Here is a 22,470-nt window from a genome sequence, read left to right as displayed (position 1 = left end):
AAGTTTATCTGAAGGAATGCTCACAGTCCAGTCCCTAAACCCATCCCCACATAGAGAAGGTGGTGGATGTCAGCATCTGCAATCCTGTGGCAATGCCTCCGAAGACAGCTGGTTACTGAAGAAATGGGAGAGGGCACAGGCATCACTGGCAAACATCTGCCAAAACCTTGTCCTTGACTCTTTCACAGGGGAGCAAAAGGAGTCAGATGCTTGTGAGCAGGAGTAGACAGAGTATACGCATAGACAAAGAGGTGGGAAAGGAAGATAGAGTTGGGGAGGGGACATTTGCAGAGTCAAAGATTTATGGAGGAGAAACATGCTTTTCCCAGCAGAGCCAGGACTGCTGCTGAGAGTGCAGGGGGATTTCTGTATGGCTGACAGATATCAGCATCAAAAGCAGCTAAACCAGGGCTGAGAATTTCAACTGTAAGGATTCCCCTGGGCAATACCACACCCAGAACATGGCACTCTTTCGGAAAACATCGCTGGCCCAAGACCAGCTTGAGTGCTTCCTGCTTTGCCCACTGTCAAACACCCACTGAATGCAGCTGGGATGTTTCCAAGCAACAGCAAGGCTTTCCAAAGTCACCTCAACATAGATTCAAGTCAGCCTTGCAGAAGGGTAAACTGCCAACCACTGTCCATTGGGAAACAAAAAATATCATCCACCCATCGCTCCAGTACTCACCTGCAGAGTTGTAGCCAAACGGAGGTGGTTGCCTGTTATTGTAGCTGGCTGGCTGACTTTGGAAAGAGCACAAGGATATGAGTTACTAATGTCAGGTACCTGCCACTAGCTTAACATGCAGGGCAAATCAGGATAGACATGGCTAGACCCATAGAAGTCCAAGTTGGTCACTATACCAGCATATCCCCCACTCCCAACTGCTGCAGACTGTCCCCTTCATCATGCTGGTTCAAGAATGGGTATCAGGCCCTACCACAGGGAGAGGCTGGGCAGACCTGGAAGTCTTGCTGGGAACAGCAGGAAAAGGCCACCAGGGTGGGAATATGCTCTATGGCCAGAAGTCCTGACTAACATCCTCCTCCCCTGGGCACAGATTATTCAGCATGAGCCCCACCACACTGGCAACATCCTAATGCAAGAAAAATGACCTCACATGAAGGTACAAATAGCTGCTTCTCCAAGAGTCAGAGGGGCAAAAGAGTATTTACATGTCAAACTGGGGGAGGCAGCATGAAAGTGGAAAAAATGGAACGTAATATTGGAGAAAACTGAACCAAAACTGTTCAGACTCCATGAAAAAGTTTTGCTTTGGTTTAATCATGTTGGGGGGAGGGAGGGAGACGGGACGACGACACCTGCTCTGGTTCTTGTGTTATTGGGACCGGTTTGTCCATCATAACAAATGGTGACAGACAACCAAGAAACTAGTTAGTAGAGAGAATTCAATGCACCAGAACACAAAGCCAGGCATGATAGTATACTTTAGCACACAACATAACAAAAATTGCCATACTTTGCCTTCAGCACCATGTTTCATGCAAGAATTATTACGCCTTGGTAACAGGTCATATTGTTTTTATCATCTGGGAATAGTAGGGCAGCAAGACAACCGACATCACATGATTTCATCTCCTACATGGCTCCCTGAGGCATTAAGGGAAAGTGATGTGGGCATGAAAACTTAGTACCAAGAGCCCTGCAAACCAAGTTCTGTTCCTGGATCTGTACATAGGCTTGTGCATATAAACAAACACACTTCATGCTTTTGTGCATTAGCTTCCCCCTAGGACCTTTGCCAAGTGGGTCTAATAATGCTTCTGGAAAAATAATTAGTGGCAATGAAGTGTTTGTGGAGATTCCTGACAAAAAGTGCTAGAGAAATACAGTGCGGTCCTGAATGTATCCACAAAGTTGGATATGCAAAGGCACAAGCCTTGCCATAACAGGTTAACTTTCTCCAAGGCTTTAATCTATCTGGTCATTTCACTTTTCCCTTCCAATTTAGGGCCAGTCTGGAAGTTATTCTACACCCAAACTTTAGCATTCTTGGCTCCTGTGTGGTCACCTGTCTAGTATACCTAGATATGTGACCACAGATGGAATCCTCACATCCTACCCCTTAAGCAGACTTAACTCCTAACATCAGTGCTCTCAAGCCTGTAAGAGAAACACAACATATCCTACTTCCTTAGCAAGCTTCCCGCCCCCTGTAATTCTGCTCCACTCTAGCAAGCAACATCTGGTTACACAGAACAAGCCTGGAAAGATTCTCTCTTACCCATCAAGTGTTGGAATGAGGAGGGCTGGTGGAGGAGCCAGTGGGGGAGGAAACAACCCTACAAATAAAAGCAGAAGTGGTCACAAAGAGATCATAGTCAGCTGACAAGACTTTATTAACATTCACAATTAGGCAGTGAAACTATAGTTCTGCACTGCACAACACAAACAGCATCATTTTCTCTAGTCTCATTTCTGAGTATATACAGTACTGTACCCCTTTACCAGAATTAAAACTTTTACTGTTCTTACTTCTAGTAGCCCTACGGAACCACCACAGCTACAGGAGTATGAATTAACTTCAATCCTGGCTCATTTGGCATCAACAAAAAAAATAAGACTCAGATTTTCCCCTCCATTAACCCTTCAAGTCACAATGAAAACAGAGAAATAAAGAGCTTGACTATCAGGATGCCAGCTGATTACAACTGGAAGGATGGTTCAGTTGTACACCGAGCTCAACACAGCAGGGAAGCCTATTATGTTCACTGGGGAAAAGTTTCTTTTCTAAGTAAAACTACCCTGCAAGGAGGCAGAAAACATGTTAGGGTATTGCACTAACTAAACTCAGAGGTGGGATTTTTGAGGGTCCCGGAACTGCTTTCCACCTGAAAAGGCAGCCAAATTTCAGTTACAAGAACAGGCAACTTGAGAGACGGAGACAACATTTTCAAACCCAGAGTAATTTAGAAACTTAAGTTGCATAGAACTTCCAAGTAGCTAAGTCACTTCTGAAAACAGTGCCCTATGCGCTCTTGAAAGCATTACCTATAGTTTTGTGTAACAAAATTATAGGCTGTTAACATGACGTCATTGCCATTGATGAGTAAAATGTTGGCTTGAAGCAGCTCAGAAATTCCTGTGCCAACTGTTTAAAAATCACGTTTAAAGGAGGCAATCTGACATTAAGTCAGTATTCTCCCCCTTTTCTGTAAAATTTTTAAAGAAAAAAAAAAAGCAAGCAATCAGAGCAAGTAATAATGCTTGTGACACTTGTTCAGGAGCACTTACTATTGTCGAGCAAAAAGGCCGATGACTATAAGTATGCGTCATGCACCTTTCTCTAACTACAATAGAGCTGAAAATTCTCACCAGGTATTTTCCATGCATTTTCCTTTTCAGTCTCATTAGCTGCCCCTTCAACGAAGATAAACCCTACCTCCTTTATTTCCAGAACATAGCTGCAATCTAAATAAACCAGAACTGCATGGGGCAAGTGCAGGGTCCTGAAACAGGCTGGGATCTGCACTTGGTTTCCCTACAGGTGAGTTTTGCTAGATCCAAGCTCGCTACAAGTGAGGTTGATTCAATAAGAGAAAAAGAACCAGACTTGCAGCAAGACTGCAATGAAACAAGTATACAATGAGAAGTTATCCGGTTCTGAACTTACTCTCAGTTTGGGAGTGTTCCAGATTGCAAGGTTTCCATTTGTTTCATTTGCTCATTAACAGTCATCAGCTCTGCCCATCAAGGGAGAGAGGATGTCCAATGAGAATGGCTGTGGCTGCCCCTCATTCTCCATACTCTGCAAAAATCTTACAGGATGCATCCATCTGTCACTTAAGGCAGGAGACTTGTCCCTATGCAAGATCCTGCAGTGACAAGAGGTTAGGTCTCTCAAAAACTTGACTGGCAAAAGGACCCCTGGGTTAAATTCTCCAGTTCTCTTTTTGAGAAAAAGTCTTCAGAGCCAAAAAAGACTGTTTAAGTCACCACAGGCAATATTATTGAAGCAGCTGGAGTGGTGCAAGATGGCAAGGCTTTTCAGCATTTATAAGGCTAAGTCTGAGCACAACAGGCCTCAGCATCGCTCCATTTCATACTAAACTGAGGGCTCAAGCCCGGACATTTATGTGCGTTCATGAGAATCACTGCCACTTAAAACTAAGCAAATCAAGAGCCTACCTGGAATGGGACCTGGTGGTGGCAAACCTATGGAGACAAGAAAACAAACCTAGTGAAGACAATAAGAAAAGTACATCCTTAATGCACCCAAGGTTAGAGCCCAGCTTATTGGCATCCTTCTAAAGTTAGCCGAGGCCAGGCATAGCCGAGCAAAGTCTGTCAAAATGTTCCCTCCTCTTCTTAGTTATCACAGAATCAAGCGCTAAAAGGAGACCAAGCAGGCTATAAGGTTGTCCATTATTCATCAGCACATAGGAGCAATGTGTCCCCTATGGATTAGATGTCCTGAAAGTGTATTTACTCTGGACCTTCACAATAAGGAGCCAGTGAAGAGAGTGAAGTATTAGTTCAATGTACTTTTGCAGACTTCTTCCTGTCAGAGGACCAGCTTCCATGTTAGACCACGTAAAACCCCATAAAGGTCTTTGCTTTCAGCTGGCGGCATGGCAGTATTCCAGCCCAAAGTGACAAAGACACTGATCACCGTGGCAAGGCTCACGTTCAAGGGGAAGAGAGACAGATTTGCTAGCAGCTGATGAAGGGGAGGGGAAGTGTTTCAGGAGATGGCTGATATTTCTGTGCCTAGTTAAAGGAATCCAAAACTGACAGCATACATCCCACAGACAAACTGCAGGAACAAGACAAGTGGCCTTGGCGTTTGTCAAAGCTCCTCATTCTTTCTACTATCATGCTCTAGTTTTGCTAGGCATCAAGACTATACTGGTGATTGGCAGCAGTTTGTAAGCACCTATAACTTCTCCTGCATGGTGTGTTTGTCAGGAGGGTAACATCCAACAAACCAATCAAATGCTTGGGGCAACAAGTCATGCTCATCAATAGCATCACAGAATCAGCTTCTTTTGCTTTGAAAAAATAACATCCTGGGTTTGGTTTGAATAAGAGGGAAAAACAGAACCCTCTTCTAGAATCCAGGGCATTTCTGCAGCAGCAGGAGGCTGTTATCTGACAGCAACGGTGGATTCCCTTCAAGGATCTATCTTCAGTTAGAATGATCACCCTGTAAGCCAGACAGCACCTCCTTTCTTCCACCCCGCCCAAGGCGGGGCAGGAACCCGAGCAAGGAGATTCAGGGAACAGAAATGCAGAGTAGTTCATGCCTTGAAGGTGCTGACAGGGTAGGAATCAGGAACAGACTGCTTGGTTTATAAATGGAAAGGTCAGTTGAAAGAAGCAGGCATACATAGGAGGGAAGAAAGGAATCAGAACTGGAACTTGCAGCTTTCAATTACCTTGCTGCAATTTTGGATCATCTGGCCCCAACCCTCTCCTTAAATGTGGAAGACTGACTAAAAACTAGTGGTCTTGAACACCTGCTGGTGAAAAGGCACCAGCGTTTAAAGATGACTTGGTTTTCCTCTAGGAGACTGATTTGCGAAACACTGGGTCAAAAGAAAAATGAATGAAACTGGCTGTTCAGAGTAAATAGTTTTTCAGGAGACCTAATCTGGGCTTGTATCAACACACAAAACAGAAGAACCAGGACTGGCAGGGTTTGGGGTTTTTTTTGAGAAAGGATTTTTTTTGTCTGGAGAAAAAGTATCTGTGTAACCTGAACTTGTGCTCCAAAGCTTATGTTGTGCTTCTGCTACCCTGGATAAGACAGACTACAGATTATAGTCAGCCACAGTCAGTCATCAGTCTTCTCAACAGGCCCACTTGTAAAAAGAGATGACATGCACTGAACTGATTCTCCTCTCCCAAGTTGTCCATCTCTAGCTCGAAGTTCTCAAAGCATTAATGATAAGTCTCCCTGCATAATCTTTTAGAGATGGAAACACCACGCATCAAGAGCCCTGAGTGTAGAACCTAAGCCTTCCAAAGTCCAGAGGCCTATTCCAAGTAGTACCCTGTGGTCCTTTCCTCTAAGCAGTCGCTCTTTAAAATTAGGTGGGAAGTATACAGGTTTATCCTGACCACATGCATTATACAGTAAGGGACGCCATCAACTGGAAATGGACTCATTTTCTAAAAATGAATTGAAAATAATTTCAGCTTCTGCAAATACCCAGCTTCTCCTGCCAGTATGAGCAGCTTTATGAGCACATTTTTATCATCAAAGTCTCTCTCCCTGCTGTGCAAGAGTCATGAGATACAGAGCATGCCAAGCAATTCAATACAGAGAAGAAACAGTGGAACTGCTCATATGCAAAATGTCACCTACTTACACCAAAATAACTCTCCCCTCCCATCTCATCAGGTTTGACATCCTAGGTTTAACATCCTCAGTAGGTGGAGTGTTTGGGTGACTTCACAATACTTTAACACAGTTTAAGCTGATGTCACCTTGAAGTATTGTGAAGTCTCCATACCCACCTAAAGACTTAAGGGTGCACAGCTCAAGGACACTGTGGAGGTATTCACTAGTTGCCAGAAGCCTACTAGTTACCTCATTTGCACTACTTTTCTTAACAAAAAAAGTACAGGTCTAATATCCATTTAAAATTTGAGGATATTCAAGTTCTAAGAATATTCAGAGACTTCCAGTGCAACAAAAAGATATGGATTTAATAGATACGAGAGACATGCTCTGCTACTTCAGGACCTAATCCAACCACTGACTGATCCAGACTAAGAAAAAAGGTCCAATAGGCACATTACCCCAGGATTGTCCAATATGGAGGTTCTGGCACCCCCCTCTGAAGTATCTAGTATTAGCTATCATCATATAGGATCCTAGAATAGAGGGTCCACTGGCCTGATCCAGTAGGGCAATCCCTCCACTCCCAGCTTCCTTCGAAGATCCATATTAATCACTTTCCTATATACTATCACCCTGGTATCCAAGGCTCAGGTGTCATCAGCAACTGACAAAAAGCAAAGCGCTGCAAGGAAAAGCAGCTCTTATTAAAAACACACACAGATCTAGGGCACATGGAGGTAGAGGTTGGGAGAGGCAATCATACATGGCACCTCTATCTAAAAATCAAACTTCAGTGACCTGCTACAACCATTAATTATACTGGGGATCCCTTTAGTTTCCTTAAACCGCAAACCGAATGCCCCCGGATGAGTAAGACCACCACATGAAAATACCTACCTGGAGGGTGCAGGGGTGGAGGGACAGAAGTAACTGGAGGAGGAGGGTGCAGAAAGTGTGGTGGTGGCGGCCCAGCAAGTGGAGGTGGTGGGGGGCCTGCTGGTGGTGCAAATGGCTGCTGCTGGGGTGGCTGCTGAGGCTGTGATGGTTGCTGGGGCTGCTGTGGGGGTTGTGGCTTATTTCCATGATCTCCAAGGACCTTAACATGAAAACAAACAGATAACTTGCAATTCTAACCCACTGACATGTGCTGCTGGTGCACGTCCTATGGCCTGCAACCCCAGCATTACAGAGAAGGGAAAAAAGATAAGGAGACTCTCTCCCAGCCTTTTATCCTTCACTCTGGGGGAGATGGCACCAGGCCAGTTTGCAAGGGACCACCCTGAAACAGACATCTTCTCTAACACAAATTCCAGACTGTGATAAGAGCCAAGCTAGGTTCAAACCCATTTCCCTAGGAGATGGTCCCACACCCCAAGGGAATGACCAAATTATCACTGGATGTTTGGACTGACTGTCTGTTATGTTATAGACATCCTTCATCCCACACTGAGGGACCAAGTCCAGCACTTTTGGGACAGGCAGTTGCTGAGAGTTCATTGAAGCACATGCAACATCAAATGTTTGTGAAGACAGATCCAAACCATTTACCTGAATGGGATTTTCCTCCGAGGCATGTTTATCACGACGTCTTCCTTCTACTCTCCTAATTGTACCTGCCTGTCCACCAATCACGTCGATCGTCCCACCCAGCTTCCTGGTACAAAATAGGTACATCTCTTCTAAGATTCCACAAAAACATTAGAAGTGGCAGTTTCACACAAGCATAAACTGAGTTCTGCTTGCTGGGAATGAGTTGGTTTCCTTAAATCATCATCAGCACATGATCAAGAGGTATCGCACACACTACTGCCAGTGGGAGCAGCTAAGTCCATGAATATCCTGAGTGTTTCAAAACACCCTTGTTTACTCAGCAGATCTCAATGGAATTACCGCAGGGGATACAGGATCAAACCCAACAAGAGTGGCGGGTGCTTAATCACCCACAGCCCTTGGTTCAGAGACATCCCAGACTCTGCACTACTTCATAACCGACTCCCCAAGAGCTGCAGACACCTTAGGGCCCACAGCTATTTTAGCGACAGCTCTGATCCTCAGACAGATTTCTGTCTCTCCATCCCCGGGCCTAATTCTTTCTATGGAAGGAGCACACTACTGTGAGAGCTCTACTGGGCCCCACAATAAAATGTTTCTGCACAAAAACAGGGGACCAGACTCTAATCTGGTGGAAGAGACAGACAAGGAAGAAGTACAGGTCCATTGTTCCTCCTGAACCTAATCTCCCCTTGTTGCATATTTGCCATGCTAGGGAGCAATTTCTGTAGGAGCAGGTTATTCTGGATTGTAAAAAGACTTTGGAAAAGCTCAGCAGAAGAGTATCACATGTGAGCAGGAAAACACAGAACTGACAGGTCTCATTTCACTGTTGAGAAGCACGAAAAAGTAAATGAACCGCTTAAATGGAAAGGGGTAGATATTAAAGGCTTTAGTTTGAATGATCTAGATTTGGCCCTTGAAGCGCTCTTTCTAGTGAGACGAAATCCTCATTGTAAAGGGTGGGATGAGAGTACTGAACTGGTCCCTGGATGTAGACAGAATTGTGCAAAGTCCTGGATTACATGGAGCAAAAACCTCCTTTGCTTTCACGTAACCAAGCTTCCCAAACTCCTTACAGAAAACAGTCAGTTTCATACTGCCAGTAAGAGGACTTGTCCAGCACAGGCTGCCAACCAGGATCAGCATTAAACACTGTCCACCCTCCTTGGACCATTTCCTCGGGGAGAAATCATCAAGTGTCCAGCTGATCTCATACTAATCATTCAGCAGGCAGTTCTGAGATTAAGTAGTTCCTTCTGGCAGTTGCCAAGCACTGGACCCATCTCTGAGCAAGGCAATGCAAAGGCCAGCTAAAAGGGAACTGGATCAGGCCTATGATGATGAGCCAACAGCCCAAAAACTAAAGCTGCAAAAGAAGGGATGTGTCTTATTTCATCCCTCCCTTAGCACGGGCAAGCTAGAATGTCTGAACTAAGCAACAGGCTGGACCCACCCACAGAGTGCTACAGTGAGGATGCCAACTGGGTGAGGAAATGGAACAAGCATTCCCAGACACACGGCCAATTCTGAGTAAAGTCTGCACGAGAGAAATTCAGAGGTGAACCAGCTGAATCCCACCTTGTCCAGTGTGCAATATGTGACAGCTGCTGGCTCTGAAATGGTGCCTGGAAGTTTCCTCACCTGTTTGGGGGAGGCCCAGCCTTCATGCGCCCTCCTACAAGTGCCACAAAGTCAGTTTTGAATTCCGTTTTGATGATGCTGTTCTCCACTTCCTTCTCTGCATTTCCTGTCCTTCCTTGCTGAACCTGAGAGGGTACAAGGAGGGGAAATTGCATTTGGTGCCTTCAGTTACCAACTGCATTAAATGCAACACAGATCCACTCTTGGTAATAGAAACATCTCCAACACAGAAAGCAGAACACCACTGTAGTGATCCAATTGAAACCATGGTCTCCAAACATGTGGAGATGCAAACTGGATGGCCTCTCTATTTTCAACGTACATTTGAAACCCTATGGTTTAAATTAACCCAAGTATGGTCCTGTTTTTGTTCAGTTCTATCTTGCGGAACTGAAAGAGGGATGTGGAGACTTCAGCCTCTATCTCACCAGGGCAAATCCTACCCAGGGACATGTTACTATCCTATTTCTGCTTGGTGATGGGCACCACAAAAAAGTCACCAACACAACTGATACAGTCTCAGCAGAGATGCCAAGAAGTGAATAGGCCATGGATCCCGTCCAGCTTAGAAGTGCCCCACAGATCAGCCTTAAGTCATAGATTTCATAGACATTAGGGCTAGAAGGGACCTTGTGAGATTATTGGGTCCAACCCCCTGCCTAAGGGGCAGGAAGTCTGCTGGGGTCAGATCACCCCAGCAAGATAAGCATCCAAGTATTTTTTAAAAGGTACCCAGAGTGGGTGCTTGCACCACTTCGGGGGGAAGTCTATTCCAGACTCTGGAGACTCTGATGGTAAAGAAGTTTTTCTTTATGGCCAGTTTAAAAGACGGTCTTCCAGCAGTTTCTGACCATCAGACCTTGTCTTCCCTTGGAGTGCCCTGGTGAACATATGTTCTCCCAGTTCCTGATGCACACTCCTTATATACTTATAGGCTGCCACCAAGTCACTCCTGAGCCTTCACTTTTCCAGGCTGAAGAGTCCCATGCCTCTCAGCTTCTCCTTATAAGGCCTGTTCTCTTGACCTCTAATCATGTGCGTGGCTCTTTTCTGGACTCTCTCAAGCTTCTCCATGTCCCTTCTAAAGCGTGGAGCCCAGAATTGGATAAAGTACTCCAGCTGTGGCTTCACCCAGGCCAAGTAAAGTGGGAGGATGACTTCTTGGGGCTTGCTTGAGACGCATCGGTAGATGCAAGCCAGAATTTTATTTGGCTTGCCAGCTGCGGCATTGCATTGGTGGCTCATGTTCATCTTGTGGTCAATCATGACCCCCCATGTCTTTTGGTCATGGTGCTTGTGAGTGTAGCACTGCCAAGCCTGTAAGTATGATGTGGGTTTTCTCCAGAGGTGGAGCATCTTGCATTTCTCCGTGTTGAATGTCATCAGGTTTTCATCTGCCCACCCTGTGAGCCTGTCCATGTTGACTCTGTTCCATTGACTATCACTCTCTGGGTCTGACCAAGGAGCCGCTTCCCAGCCATCGGACCGTAAGGTTGTCAAGACCACAGTTCCCCAATTTTACCATGAGGACATCGTGGGAGACCAAGTCAAAGGTTTTTTTGAAATCTAAATACATAACATCAACCTCTTCTCCTTTGTCCAAGTGATGTGTCACCTGGTCATAGAAGGAAATGAGGTTGGTCAGGCAAGACTTACCCACAATGAAGTCGTGTTGGCTCTCTCTCAGGATGTTGCCTTCCATTAGCCTGCTGTTGATGGTTTCTTTGATGATTTTTTCCAAGATCATTCCAGGGATTGAGGTCAAACTGATTGGCCTATAGTTCCCTGGATCTTCCTTCCTTCAAGATACGCACTATGTTGGCCCTCTTCCAATCTTCAGGGACCTCTCCTGAGCACCATGAGTTCTTAAATATCCTTGCCATTGGTCATGCTATAATGTCAGCCAACTCTTTTAGCACTCTTGGGTGCATTCCATCTGGGCCAGCTGATTTGTGGATGTCCAGCCTCTTAAGCTGTTCCCTCACAAGATCTTTGACAATTTTAGGCATATGATCGCCCTTACCCTTGTAGTCCTGCATCCTGTCAAGCAGGACGCAGGACTCCTGAACAAGTTAAGTCTCCCCAACACTGAGCTCCTAACCAAAAGACCTTAACAGTATTACCATCCCGCCCTCAACACCCCACAAAGGACACAGGCTTCTCTGGGGAGTCACCCGAGTCTTGCTGTCCCATAGGGGTTCATACTAGCCTGTCAAAGGCTGGAGCTCTTCCTTCAACAGGAGTGATTAGGTGCATCTACCTATACATATATTGCTCCCTGGCATGCCACATTCATGTACCTGGGACCGTAACATGCTGAGCTGAATCAGAGTAACCTTGGTTGGCAAGGGACCCAGGGGGGTCAGCCTGCTGGCATAGGGCTGCTCTAACCTAGCTCAACATGCTGCGGAGGGGCTGGCTGAGGCATGAGGGTGCTCTAGTGCAGGGCTAGCCAGAAGGCAGTCCCCACACTGAAGTACCCTTGTGCCTCAGCCAGCTCCGTTAGTGTCTACACGTGCGTTGTGGTGCACCAAAGAACTCTGCAGAAACACAGTATTTGTAAATACAAGTATTAATCTGCTGCAGAGTTTATTAGTTTCCTGCAGCATAAAAGGGACACGTGTAGAGACATTTACTGGGGAGCTACTTTAGCAACTCCGTAGTAAATGTCTCATGTAGACGTGCCCATACATAAGCAGAGAGACTGTAAGAATTAAGTGATATTTTTAGGTCTACCTTTCCTGAAACGACATTAGAAGGGCAATCCTTTTAGCCAGCTTCCCCTCTTATACCCTTACTCAAAAAACAGAAAGATGCTTGAATTACAGCTACATGCTGCACAGAAGGTTACCTACCGTGATCTTATTCTCTGTGCTGATAGGAGGGGAGGGGTCCAATCCAAGCTGAAGTCGTCGCTGTTTCTCACAATAAGCTTTCCAAGTTTCTTCATTGAATCCATAATTAAAGTAATCAGAAAGGTCAGCACCTAAAAGCAGCGCCACAAATTAACAGGGCAAGTCTGGGTGAAGATGTCTGCACACTCAGATTGAGCCAAAAGTGCTTAAACAGAGCATTTACAATTATTCTTCTAGAGAATTAGATTTGTTCTTCATTTAATGCTGTTTAGTGGTGTTGAATGCTGTTGCTGGGTTCCTGCCCAAAGATGGCAGCATCTTACTTAAATCTGAAGTTTTTTGGGAAAAAGGTTCAACACAAAGGCAGGATATCAGAGGGTTATGGCTGCTGCTCACAGGCAGTTATTCACTACCTCAGTTTTTCAGAAGGGCCCTAGCTATTTTATCTATAATTCTGCAGCTGAGTCAAGTGCTAATGATAGCAAGGGACCAAGCAGGTTGGTGATAGAGGCTTTCCCCCTTCCACAGCTTTGCCAATGCATTTCTATTCTGTTCTGCATTGCCTATGCTTTTTTCAGTCAGATTCACTGCTTGGGACCTGACCATGGTGTTAAGCCAAGCTAAGCTGGAACGTGCCTTACTGGTACAACTGGGACCACACAGAGCCTCACTGTTTGGCTGTGATCTGAGCTGTGGTCATCCAAGAAGCATTAACTCACTGTGATGTTTAATGTGCTACTTCAGCATGGACTACAGCCAGTTAAATAGATGTGGCCAGGCATTCCCTGCCAAAGGAAATGAAGATGGAGCGGGACAAGCGCAGATGGGACTTCACGGCAAAGGGGACAACAGCAGTGCCTCCTAGCATCACTGAACACCCTCACTATACCTGCTACAGAAACATTTTTGGTTTAACCAGTTACAGAACATTAGGGCTTAGACAGACTGGTCACACCACCACTGGGTCTTTGCAAGAAGACATATATTCTCTCTCCCGGTAGTTGCTCTTCCTGCCACATCCCCAGGGTATGCAAATTGAACCCACTCAAATTTAGCGACATGCAATTAATAGATCTGCTTTACCAGCCCATATTTAGGCTTTTTATCAGTATTTCAATAACACAACATTTCCCCTTCCCTTCCCCGACCTAATGAGAGTGACTAGCTAGTGGAGTCTATACCTAGGTTGTAGCCCAAAGGGTTTAGGGACAGGCTACTAGAGTAGCATATGGAACCATCCAATATGAAACATGGGCCAAATTTTTCCATTTATTTTTCTCCAATTCATACATCAAATCAATATTACATTTTAGATACACAGATCACTCTTGGTCCAGAGCCAGCTCAGCAGAACAGTAACGATTCCCACAGTTGTAGCTCTGAACTTAACTGCCCTCACTGCTTAAATTTTGCTTTTCCCCCTAGCTTTTCTCTCTGTAGTCAGCGACAGATCTGCTGAAGAAAAAGAAAAGTGTTTTCTATTTACATCTGTTCTAACTCCCCCTCCATATCAGAGTGCTTAGTGTCTGATACCTTGATAGAGCAACACATGTTTCTCTGTGTATCCCACTGCCCTTCCGTTTCAGGTGGGCAGGACACAAATGCATATCACAGGCAGCCTTACAAACAATACTACTTACTTGGCCTAGTAGTATTTTTGAAAAGGTAAGTAAAAATCGTTAGCTTTCTTCCTTCCTCATTATGACAAAGTGCAGGTGGATTTTATGCTTGGGTTGACAGATTTGTGGGAGGATATGTATTTGGATCTCTGTCTTTACAATTAGTTTCGAGTCAAATTCATCCGAAGAACTGAAAGAATTTAAAGCAGTTCATAGTTTGCCTGTAAGAGTCATTTTGCTGGAGAAAAAACTCACCCCCACCCCCCGTACAGGTAGGGAAGATAAAAAGCATCCCACGCATTAAATAGCTTAAAAACTGCTGTGTGAAATACTCTCTGGAGAACTTGGTGTTGTGTAAAGGTAGGGGTCAATATCGCCATGGTACAGAAGGATAAGTGGAGACACAGAGGATGGCCTACCTAAGGTTATCTAGTCTCGGTGCGTTATACAATACTGCCTCTTTTTTTTTTTTTTTTTTGGAAGAGGCAACCTTTTTCTGACGCTAAAAGTCAAGTGTTTTTTCCTCCTTAGAGGTGCTTTGGTGAGGTTCTTTTTTCCTCTGAAGTTTTTTTCCTCCCAACTAATACTAAATCTGTTCCTAACAAGGCTCTGGACAGATGGTTTTTCTATCACTAGCTTCACAAACCCATATAAGCTCCCACTAGAGTCAATTACCATGAGGAGTTACATGGTTGAGTGCTAACTTACCAAAAGCAAATTCATCACTCCCTCAGCATCTGACACTTCCCTCCACGAATGCTGACATTATAAAGCTGCACCTGGTGTGCCTTTGGGTTTGGTCATGAGGGGACAGAGCATGCAAGCTGCTGTGCATGAAAAGGAGACCACATCTCACAATGAGTCACACATCAATAGTCCAGTAAAGTCAAGATTAAGAAGTTCAACTGACTTTGGGATTCAATGCTACTGCACCAATACTAGAATAGTGTATTTTTGGAAGCAGAACATGAATAAAATATAAAATAAAAAGTTATCTGCTCTTCCTAGATTAACAGATACAGGTAGGTGCAGTCTAATTTCTTCTAATCACCACTTAAGTTTGCACATGGCTCAATAACTCAGGCCAATAAATGGGTCACTGGCAGCTCAGACAAGAGTTGGACTGTCTAGACTTTCCCAGCCCAGCCAGCACCAACTTGACATAAATTATGAATGAAAAAAAGTGAACCAAAAAACCCATTTAAAACAGCAGAAAATATTTACCACAAGAAACTTTGAGGCCCCACCTGGTTTCCTCCATGGTTTGTCTTCAAATGAATCTAAATCCACTTCTATAACAGGCAATCCATTTATATTCCCTGGGGCATCCAAATCAATACCTTTGGGCTGTAACTTGGCTTTGAAGAAAGGAAAATAAAACGTTACCACTTTTAATGCAATGCTTCTAATCCACTAATCTGATGAGCAAATTATTCAATTTTAAAAACAGAGAGCTACTATCAATTATGAATTTAAATAACGGTTCTACAACATCTATTTCTAAATGTAACTGTCTCGCTTTCTAGTAAAAACGCTACCAGTAATCTGTATATTAATGTTGTTATAGACATGATATTATAGCTCCTATATTTGGAGAGATGGGTGGGGAGAGGGAGTGAAAACAGGACTCAAAATATATTGGAACCGGTGATAAACAGAGTAATCTGGTCATCTCTGAAATTTGGTTCAGATAAAAATATTTGTGACATCTTGGAAGATTCCCCGTAAAAGTACACATTTACTTTTAAATACCTTTAGTCTGGCTTTTGGGACTGATCCTATATTGGCCCCACTGCAATCACGAAGAGTAGGAGAAAGGCTTTAGAGCAGTGGTGGGCAATTATTTTGGGTGGAGGGCCACTTAGCGAGTTCAGGCAAGCTGTCGAGGGCCGCATCAGTAACCCTGCCCCTCGCCTGGTGCCCCACCCCCTGGTCGCCATCTTGTGATCAGAAACCGGCCCCCTAGCCCCTGCCACCAGAAAGCCCTTGCTCCGGGAAATATTCTTTTCAGCAAGGGGTTTTGTCATATCAGAACCAGAAGAATATTAAATTATATTTTAAAAATAAAACATCTACAACAGGGGTAGGCAACATTTTTTGGCCAGAGTGCCGAAAACCCCACAATGTCTACCTTGTAAAGTGCTAGAGTGCCGGCACGCCACCAAAAAAAACCAAAAACGGGTGGGGGCGATACATGGCAGGATGCACCGCATAGTTAAAGCAATGTTGATTTTTTTTTTTTTTTATTACAGTAAATACCAGACTTTCTAAAAATTCAAAACCTGATGACAATAAATAAAACATCATGTACTGCCTTTTTACTTGTGAATTTTTTTCCTTGTTAAGCATGTTGTGATGAGAAGGGGAAGAGAAGGAGAGAGAGAAGCAGGGAGCAGCAGGCACCGGGGGAGTTGCTGCCTGGCCTGGCCAGGTCCTTAGGAAGGCTGCAGCTGGAGGACAGCTGGGGTCAGGCAGGAAACAGGGGCTGCCCCAGGGCTCCAGAGACTCGGGCTACAGCGGGGAGCCCAGCAGCACTGGAGGTGGGACCCAGCCAGCCCACAAAGCTCTGCAGAAATGGGGTGCAGCCACCCTGCCCACAAAGGGATGTTGCCTGGCTGGGGCAGGACTCTGGGCTCAGGTAGCTCCTTGTTTGGTGTTTGTGTGTGCTGGGTACAGTGCGAGTGGAAGCTGCAGCCACAGGCTGTTCCCCGGGCTCTGGGAACAGCTGGTACTCATGGCTGACCCAGCCAGGAGCCTGCAGTGCAGCGGCTCCGTGCAGTGCCTGCCCCAGCCCTGGCTCCTTGAGGGGAGCAGCAGGTGGGCAAGGCCAGGACCCGGGCACGCTGAGGCAGCCATGGTACCTGTTCTCAGGATCCAGGGGTCTCCCACGGCTAGGCCCTTGCACCAGGGTCAGCTCTGCCCTGCTTGTACTGTGTAGGGAGGCTGATCCCGGAGAGAGAAGCCCCCTGAGCCCAGTGTCTTGCCCCAGCCAGGCAGCATCCCCCATGTGCGCAGGGTGGCTGTGGCCCATCCCTGAGGAACTGTGCGGGCTGGGCCAGGCCCCACCATTGGTGCTGCTGGGCACCCCCATCTGCCCGCCCACCACAGCTCGAGCCTGCAGAACCCTAGGGCCGTCCCCCACTTTCTGCCCAGCCCCCACCTTCCTAAGGGCCTGACCGGGCCAATTTGCCCATGGCGCCTCCCCGCATGCCACCCAGACCCTGTCCCAACAACCTGGCCCCAGCACTCTGCACCCCAGTGCTGCCACGGGTGGGACAGGGCATCTGCCTGCCTGGGCCCAGAGCTCTGCCACCCGCTGGAAGCCTCCAGGGCAGCAACCCTGCACAGCCCCAGCCCCCCATAGCTCCCTCCAGGGGCCAGCCAGGCTGGAGGGTGCAGCCTAGGAGCAAGGGGCAGTAGAATAAAGCCAGCCTCCCTGTCTGTGTTCTTCTGGCTCCACCCGGTGCCTGCCATAGCACTGGACTTGTGGCTGCACAGGAGAGGCCAGAGCAGCAACTTAAAAAATAAATAAATAAAAAAAAATTTAAACAAATTTCTTTGCATGCCTCCCAGCATGCCAGGAAAAATGTCTCCACATGCCACTAATGGTACATGTGCCGGGGGCTGCTGACCCCCGATCTACAACATACATTAATTTGATTTCAAAAAAATATTTGTCCTGATTTACATGCGTTTGTGTAGTGTACATAGAGGTGATTGCACACTAGCTTAAAATGAAGTCTTACTCTTGTATATTGTGGGGGGCTGTTGGTATGTGGGTATGAGAGAGTGTGTGGGTGTGTATCTGGATATGTGGAGGGGGGGAAGGGTGGCTGGGCTGTGTGAAGGGGTGTGGGTCTGCAGGCCTGCATGTATGGCAGTGTGAGGGCAGGGGTGCATGTGTATGGGACTCACCCTATGAGCACACACTCACACTCTCCCTCCCTCATTGCTCTTTTTGCCTCTCTCCCCCTCCCTCAATGCAGGGATGTGCGTGCATCTACCCCCACCCCCCCTGCTTCTGGCCCTGGGGTACCAGCGTGGGCCCTCTTCTCTTGCGGTCTGGTGATGCAGCCAGGGACCATGTGGTGCAGGGAAGCAGTGAAAGCTGGGTCAGGCAGAGGCTTATGGTTAGGGGGAAGGAGGGGAGGGGCAGGTCCGGGCTGGCCTTGTTACCAAGTCCTGCCAGTTCCCCTGGGTCCTACTGCCCCTGGCTCCTAGTCATCTTTGACACAGTCAGCCAGGAGCAGATGAATATAAAATTTTCTAAATTTTTAGGGGCCCTGTGGGCTGAATAGAATGGCCTGATGGACTGCATCCAGCCTGCGGGCTGCATTTTGCCCACCCCTGCTTTAGAGGCACCTACTTCCAGTTCTCAGCTATAGAACAGATCATAGAAGGGAGTAATGGGAAGGGGGAAAATGGAGACTGGAGAAGGGATAGTCCCCCAAATAGGAGGAGAGAGAGTATTCCGGAGGTATTTGGCCTCTCATCACACAAATGCAAAGTAAACTGAGCGCCATATTGGAATCCATTTAGCTCACTTTCAAGGCCAAATTCTGTTACCTTCATGCCCAGTGGTTAGTACATTAGGGTGCAAGTTGCCACAGTGACCTCAGCATGTCTACTCCTGAAGGCAAGTACCAGTCAGTGTGGGTCAGGAAACTGGAACCTAGACCCAAGGATGTACTCAAGTGACATCCTGTACTCAACAATGGAAACTGTCACAAATAAATGCCACCCCCCCTGTTTTTAATCTAAAGTAGCAATAACCTGGTTGTCTGGTATTTCCAGATGATTTGGGACCAGCTGGTCATTCCTCTATTACATCTCCAGGCATCAACCCCTCCCAGACAGTTACCAATCTCTAGGAAAGATGCAGGTGGGTCTTGCTTTAAAGATGCTCAAATTTTATGCAGCTCTCCATAAAGAAGGGAAAATATAAAAACATATGCAGCTTATTCATCTATTTGTGTCAGTGACCTCAATGAAAAGCCTGGTCAAGAAGAGGAAAATAGGTCAAAATACAGAGGGTAAAAAATAAGGATACCTGAAGCAGATGCTCCATAGCCTCTACCCGTTTTTAGGTTTAGATTCATTGGAGTCCCCCTACAGAGAAAAGAATCAGAATACATTTGCGTTGACATTTCCACAGAATGTCCCGAGTCAAAAGTTAAAACCCAAATACATTCTAGCCTCAATATACTGCAGGAGCTTGAAAGGACAAAATTCTTAGCTCAGCCAGCACTATTTAGGCTTCTCTGTACTGTATTATTTAACTTGAGTGACTTTAAAACACGACTCTTCTGTACAGGTAAGACTACAAGACACTGCACAGTTCACTGAAATGCAAGTCCAGCAGCAGGATGATAGCATTGGCTGGAATCAGAAGAGGACTCACAGGTTGGTAGGTACCACCCTGTCTTGAGAACAAATTTATGATAATCAGGATGAACCTGGGCCATAGGAGAAAAGAACAGTGACAACATGTATGCTACTGAATGTGAGGAAGGAAAGGAGGGAGGGATTTAGTTTACAGTGAAACAGCAAACTACACACAGAAGGTCTACGAAAATTAATTAAATGGGGATTGAAGGGTGGTATACTGCCATTTAAAATGATCCATCAACTACAACCTTCCCTGCTAGTGGAGAATGGAGTTATCCTTAAAATGAAGGATTAGAATATGCTGCAAAGAACAGGCATAATTCCTTAAGATGATGGTTGCCAACAGCAACTAGAAGCGCTACCTCCAAAACAGCCTAGCTGCTGAGTGCTAGTCAGGCTTTACTAGTTTAGTGACAGTAAGTGGTTGATTTGCAAATTGGGCTTCATTGTTCCCATACTGTGAAGAATCAGACAAGTGAAAATTGTAGTGACTTCAAGGCTTCCATTCAATTCACCTACTGTTTCATTTGATTCCAGAAAAACCTCGAACATTAAACTGGTATTAAAAACTTACACAACATCCCAACCTGAAATTCATTCAGTCAAGCATGTCCCCAGTATGAGTCCATTCAGCCTCATAACAACAGACGTGGGAATTATCCTCACTTTACAGACAGGCTCCCCAGTAGCCTTGAGTGAGACATGAAGAGAAGCCAACTTAAGCCAACAGAAGCCAACCCAACTTCCAAGCTGGCGTTCTAGCCATTGTACTCTGCTGGTGAGGTCAAATGCTCTCTTCCCTCCCTTCCGTACAACTTCCCCCAAAGTGCTATAGATAGAGTTAAGTGTTAAAATAAAGAGGCAGACTCTTTGACTCAGAAAACATACATGTAGGATGGTGCTCCTGTTTTAATGTTGCCAATAGTAACTTTCACGTCATCATCATCACTGTCACTATCGCTGTCTTCCTCGTCATCCTCACCAGTTGGAAGGGCCTAACAGTAGTAAAAGTTGATAGGGACTCATTAAAATTTAAAGCCAAGAAATTCGCAGTGATGCAACGCTGGAAAGCCTCACGTAATGTGCATTTTAGGCAGAACAATTGCACCACATAAGCACCACTTTTCCCCCCTCTTAGCAAATAATCGTCAATACTTCTCACCACAAATACATTTTTCACCTTTCGTCCCATGATCTCAGTACTGCTCATAAACAATATTTCCCCATTTACAATACCCCATGTACTTGCTAGGGATTACAACAGATTCATCCCCAAGTGCAAGTGAGTAAGGGTAAAATTCTTGGGCCATGGAAACCAAGATACAGAGGGATTAACTGTTTGTGACATCTAGTCATCCCAAGAGTCATGGCTGAGTCAGAAAGACCCTAGCATACCTGGCTTCCAGTGCTCTCCAACCATTAAGGTCAGAGACACTACATGTTGCAATAAGTGTGAGGAGAAAAAAAAAAAAAAAAAAAAAAAATCACCAATAAGTTGGTTGTTATGGTACAAGTGTAATACACTATATTCAACAAAGAAAATATTAGCACCATTTCACTATAGCCTTGTTATGCATGAATATTTTCAAGTAATGAATGTGTACTGCACAGAAATAGCCACATCTACCAGTTGTAGTTGTAACACATACGTGCTGGGACATCTCCCGGTCTTCATTGCTGACAGACCGGCTCTCCTGAGGGGCATCTTGCAAAGGATGAGAAGATTCTGCATGTCTGGCAAATTTAAGAGACATAAATAAAATAGACAGTCTGAACCCAGAGATCCCTTCCTATAAATATTTCTGAAGTGTCCAACAGTAAAGCATCAAGGTGACTTTCACATCATAGTTCTATGAAAAAGAAATACTGGATTTGGGAGGCTGGGTGTGTAATTGCTCATCCTTCGCAGGCTTGTTTAACTGTAAACAGGTTAGCATCCCTGCAAGATGCCCCATAGGCAGCCTTGCCTTGACATTTCTTTTTATCCATGAACAGATACCACATAAGCAAATGATGCCACACCTTTACACATGCTTCAGTTCTGACCTACATGTACCATCTTTTGGATAAAGTTGTTCATGCTCCATGGCCCAGGAAATCTTTGCTCTTCCCAGAGACTGCCAACAGAAGAGCCAGCTACATAAGTATTTATGTGACGAGGACACCCGAATAGTAGGGATTAGATTAACATCAACCAATTCCTTTCCTACAAGCCCCAGAGAACACTGCGTTAAAAGTTTGGGCTATATTTTACATCAGTCACTTGGAGATGACAAGGCAGAACATAAACAAATCACCTAAACCAGGAGTGGGCAATTATTTCAGGTGGAGGGCCACTTAACGAGGGTTGGTGAGCTTTCAAGGGCCGCATGGATAGCCCTGATAGGGGCCCTGCCCCTTGACCACCATCTCCGGACCAGAAATCCCACCCCCTAACCCCTGCCACCAAAAGTCCCTCCCCTTGCACCCCCCTGCCCCAAACTCTCTTTTTGGGAGGGCAGGGGTGCCATCTTAGAACCAAAACAATCTAAGAACCAAAATCATATACTAAAAAGTTAAACACCTACTAGAACATACTTTAATTTTATTACAAAAAATATTTCTGTCATGATTTGTGTTTGCATACTGTATATAGAAGAGACTGCATAACGTAACTCTAAGAATTTATTTTTGTCTTGTATATTGTGTGGGGGTATATGCATATGTGAGGGGCTGTGTGTGGATGGTAGGGTGTGGGTGTGTGGCAGGGGTGTGGACCCTGCACTGCCTCCATGGCACATCACCAGGTGGGGGCACTCGTGCCCAGCAGCACACAGCCCTCACACTCGTGCAGCATTGGAGGGAAGCCCCATGCACTGGAGCGAGCCGTCTTCATCACCCCCAGCTGCAGGACCTATACAGCAGGAGGTGGGGAAGGCAGCCAGTTCCAGCACATGGGGCTTCCCTTCCATGCTGCGCGAGTGCAGGGGCTGCATGTACGTGGTGGGGGGGCGCTGGCGAAAGAGACAGCTTGGCAGGGGCTGTGCTCCTCACTATGATGTGTGGCTCTGGCCAGCGCTGCACGCCACCAGGCACGAGTGCCCCGTGTACCCTTGCCTGCTG

The 22,470-nt window shown here is 45.8% G+C and overlaps 1 protein-coding gene across 1 annotated transcript in view; it reads right to left on the bottom strand.

Moving 5' to 3' along the window:
- Nucleotides 1–22,470, bottom strand: part of LOC102387873 (pre-mRNA 3'-end-processing factor FIP1-like) — a 46,990-nt gene that overhangs the window by 10,649 nt on the left and 13,871 nt on the right. Inside the window, exons 4-14 of the mRNA XM_006032118.3 lie at nt 21,018–21,102; nt 20,257–20,363; nt 19,031–19,089; nt 15,228–15,338; nt 12,362–12,492; nt 9,507–9,631; nt 7,860–7,965; nt 7,209–7,407; nt 4,151–4,177; nt 2,247–2,304; nt 689–744 (exon numbers count right to left, since the gene is read on the bottom strand). Coding sequence (XP_006032180.2) covers nt 689–744; nt 2,247–2,304; nt 4,151–4,177; nt 7,209–7,407; nt 7,860–7,965; nt 9,507–9,631; nt 12,362–12,492; nt 15,228–15,338; nt 19,031–19,089; nt 20,257–20,363; nt 21,018–21,102 — 1,064 coding nt within the window. The remainder of the gene's footprint in view (nt 1–688; nt 745–2,246; nt 2,305–4,150; nt 4,178–7,208; nt 7,408–7,859; nt 7,966–9,506; nt 9,632–12,361; nt 12,493–15,227; nt 15,339–19,030; nt 19,090–20,256; nt 20,364–21,017; nt 21,103–22,470) is intronic.

Source organism: Alligator sinensis, unplaced genomic scaffold (assembly GCF_000455745.1).
Source record: "Alligator sinensis unplaced genomic scaffold, ASM45574v1 scaffold626_1, whole genome shotgun sequence".
Taxonomy (NCBI): domain Eukaryota; kingdom Metazoa; phylum Chordata; order Crocodylia; family Alligatoridae; genus Alligator; species Alligator sinensis.
The sequence above is the reverse complement of the archived record's forward strand: the minus strand, read 5'-3'. Positions and strand labels throughout refer to the sequence as shown.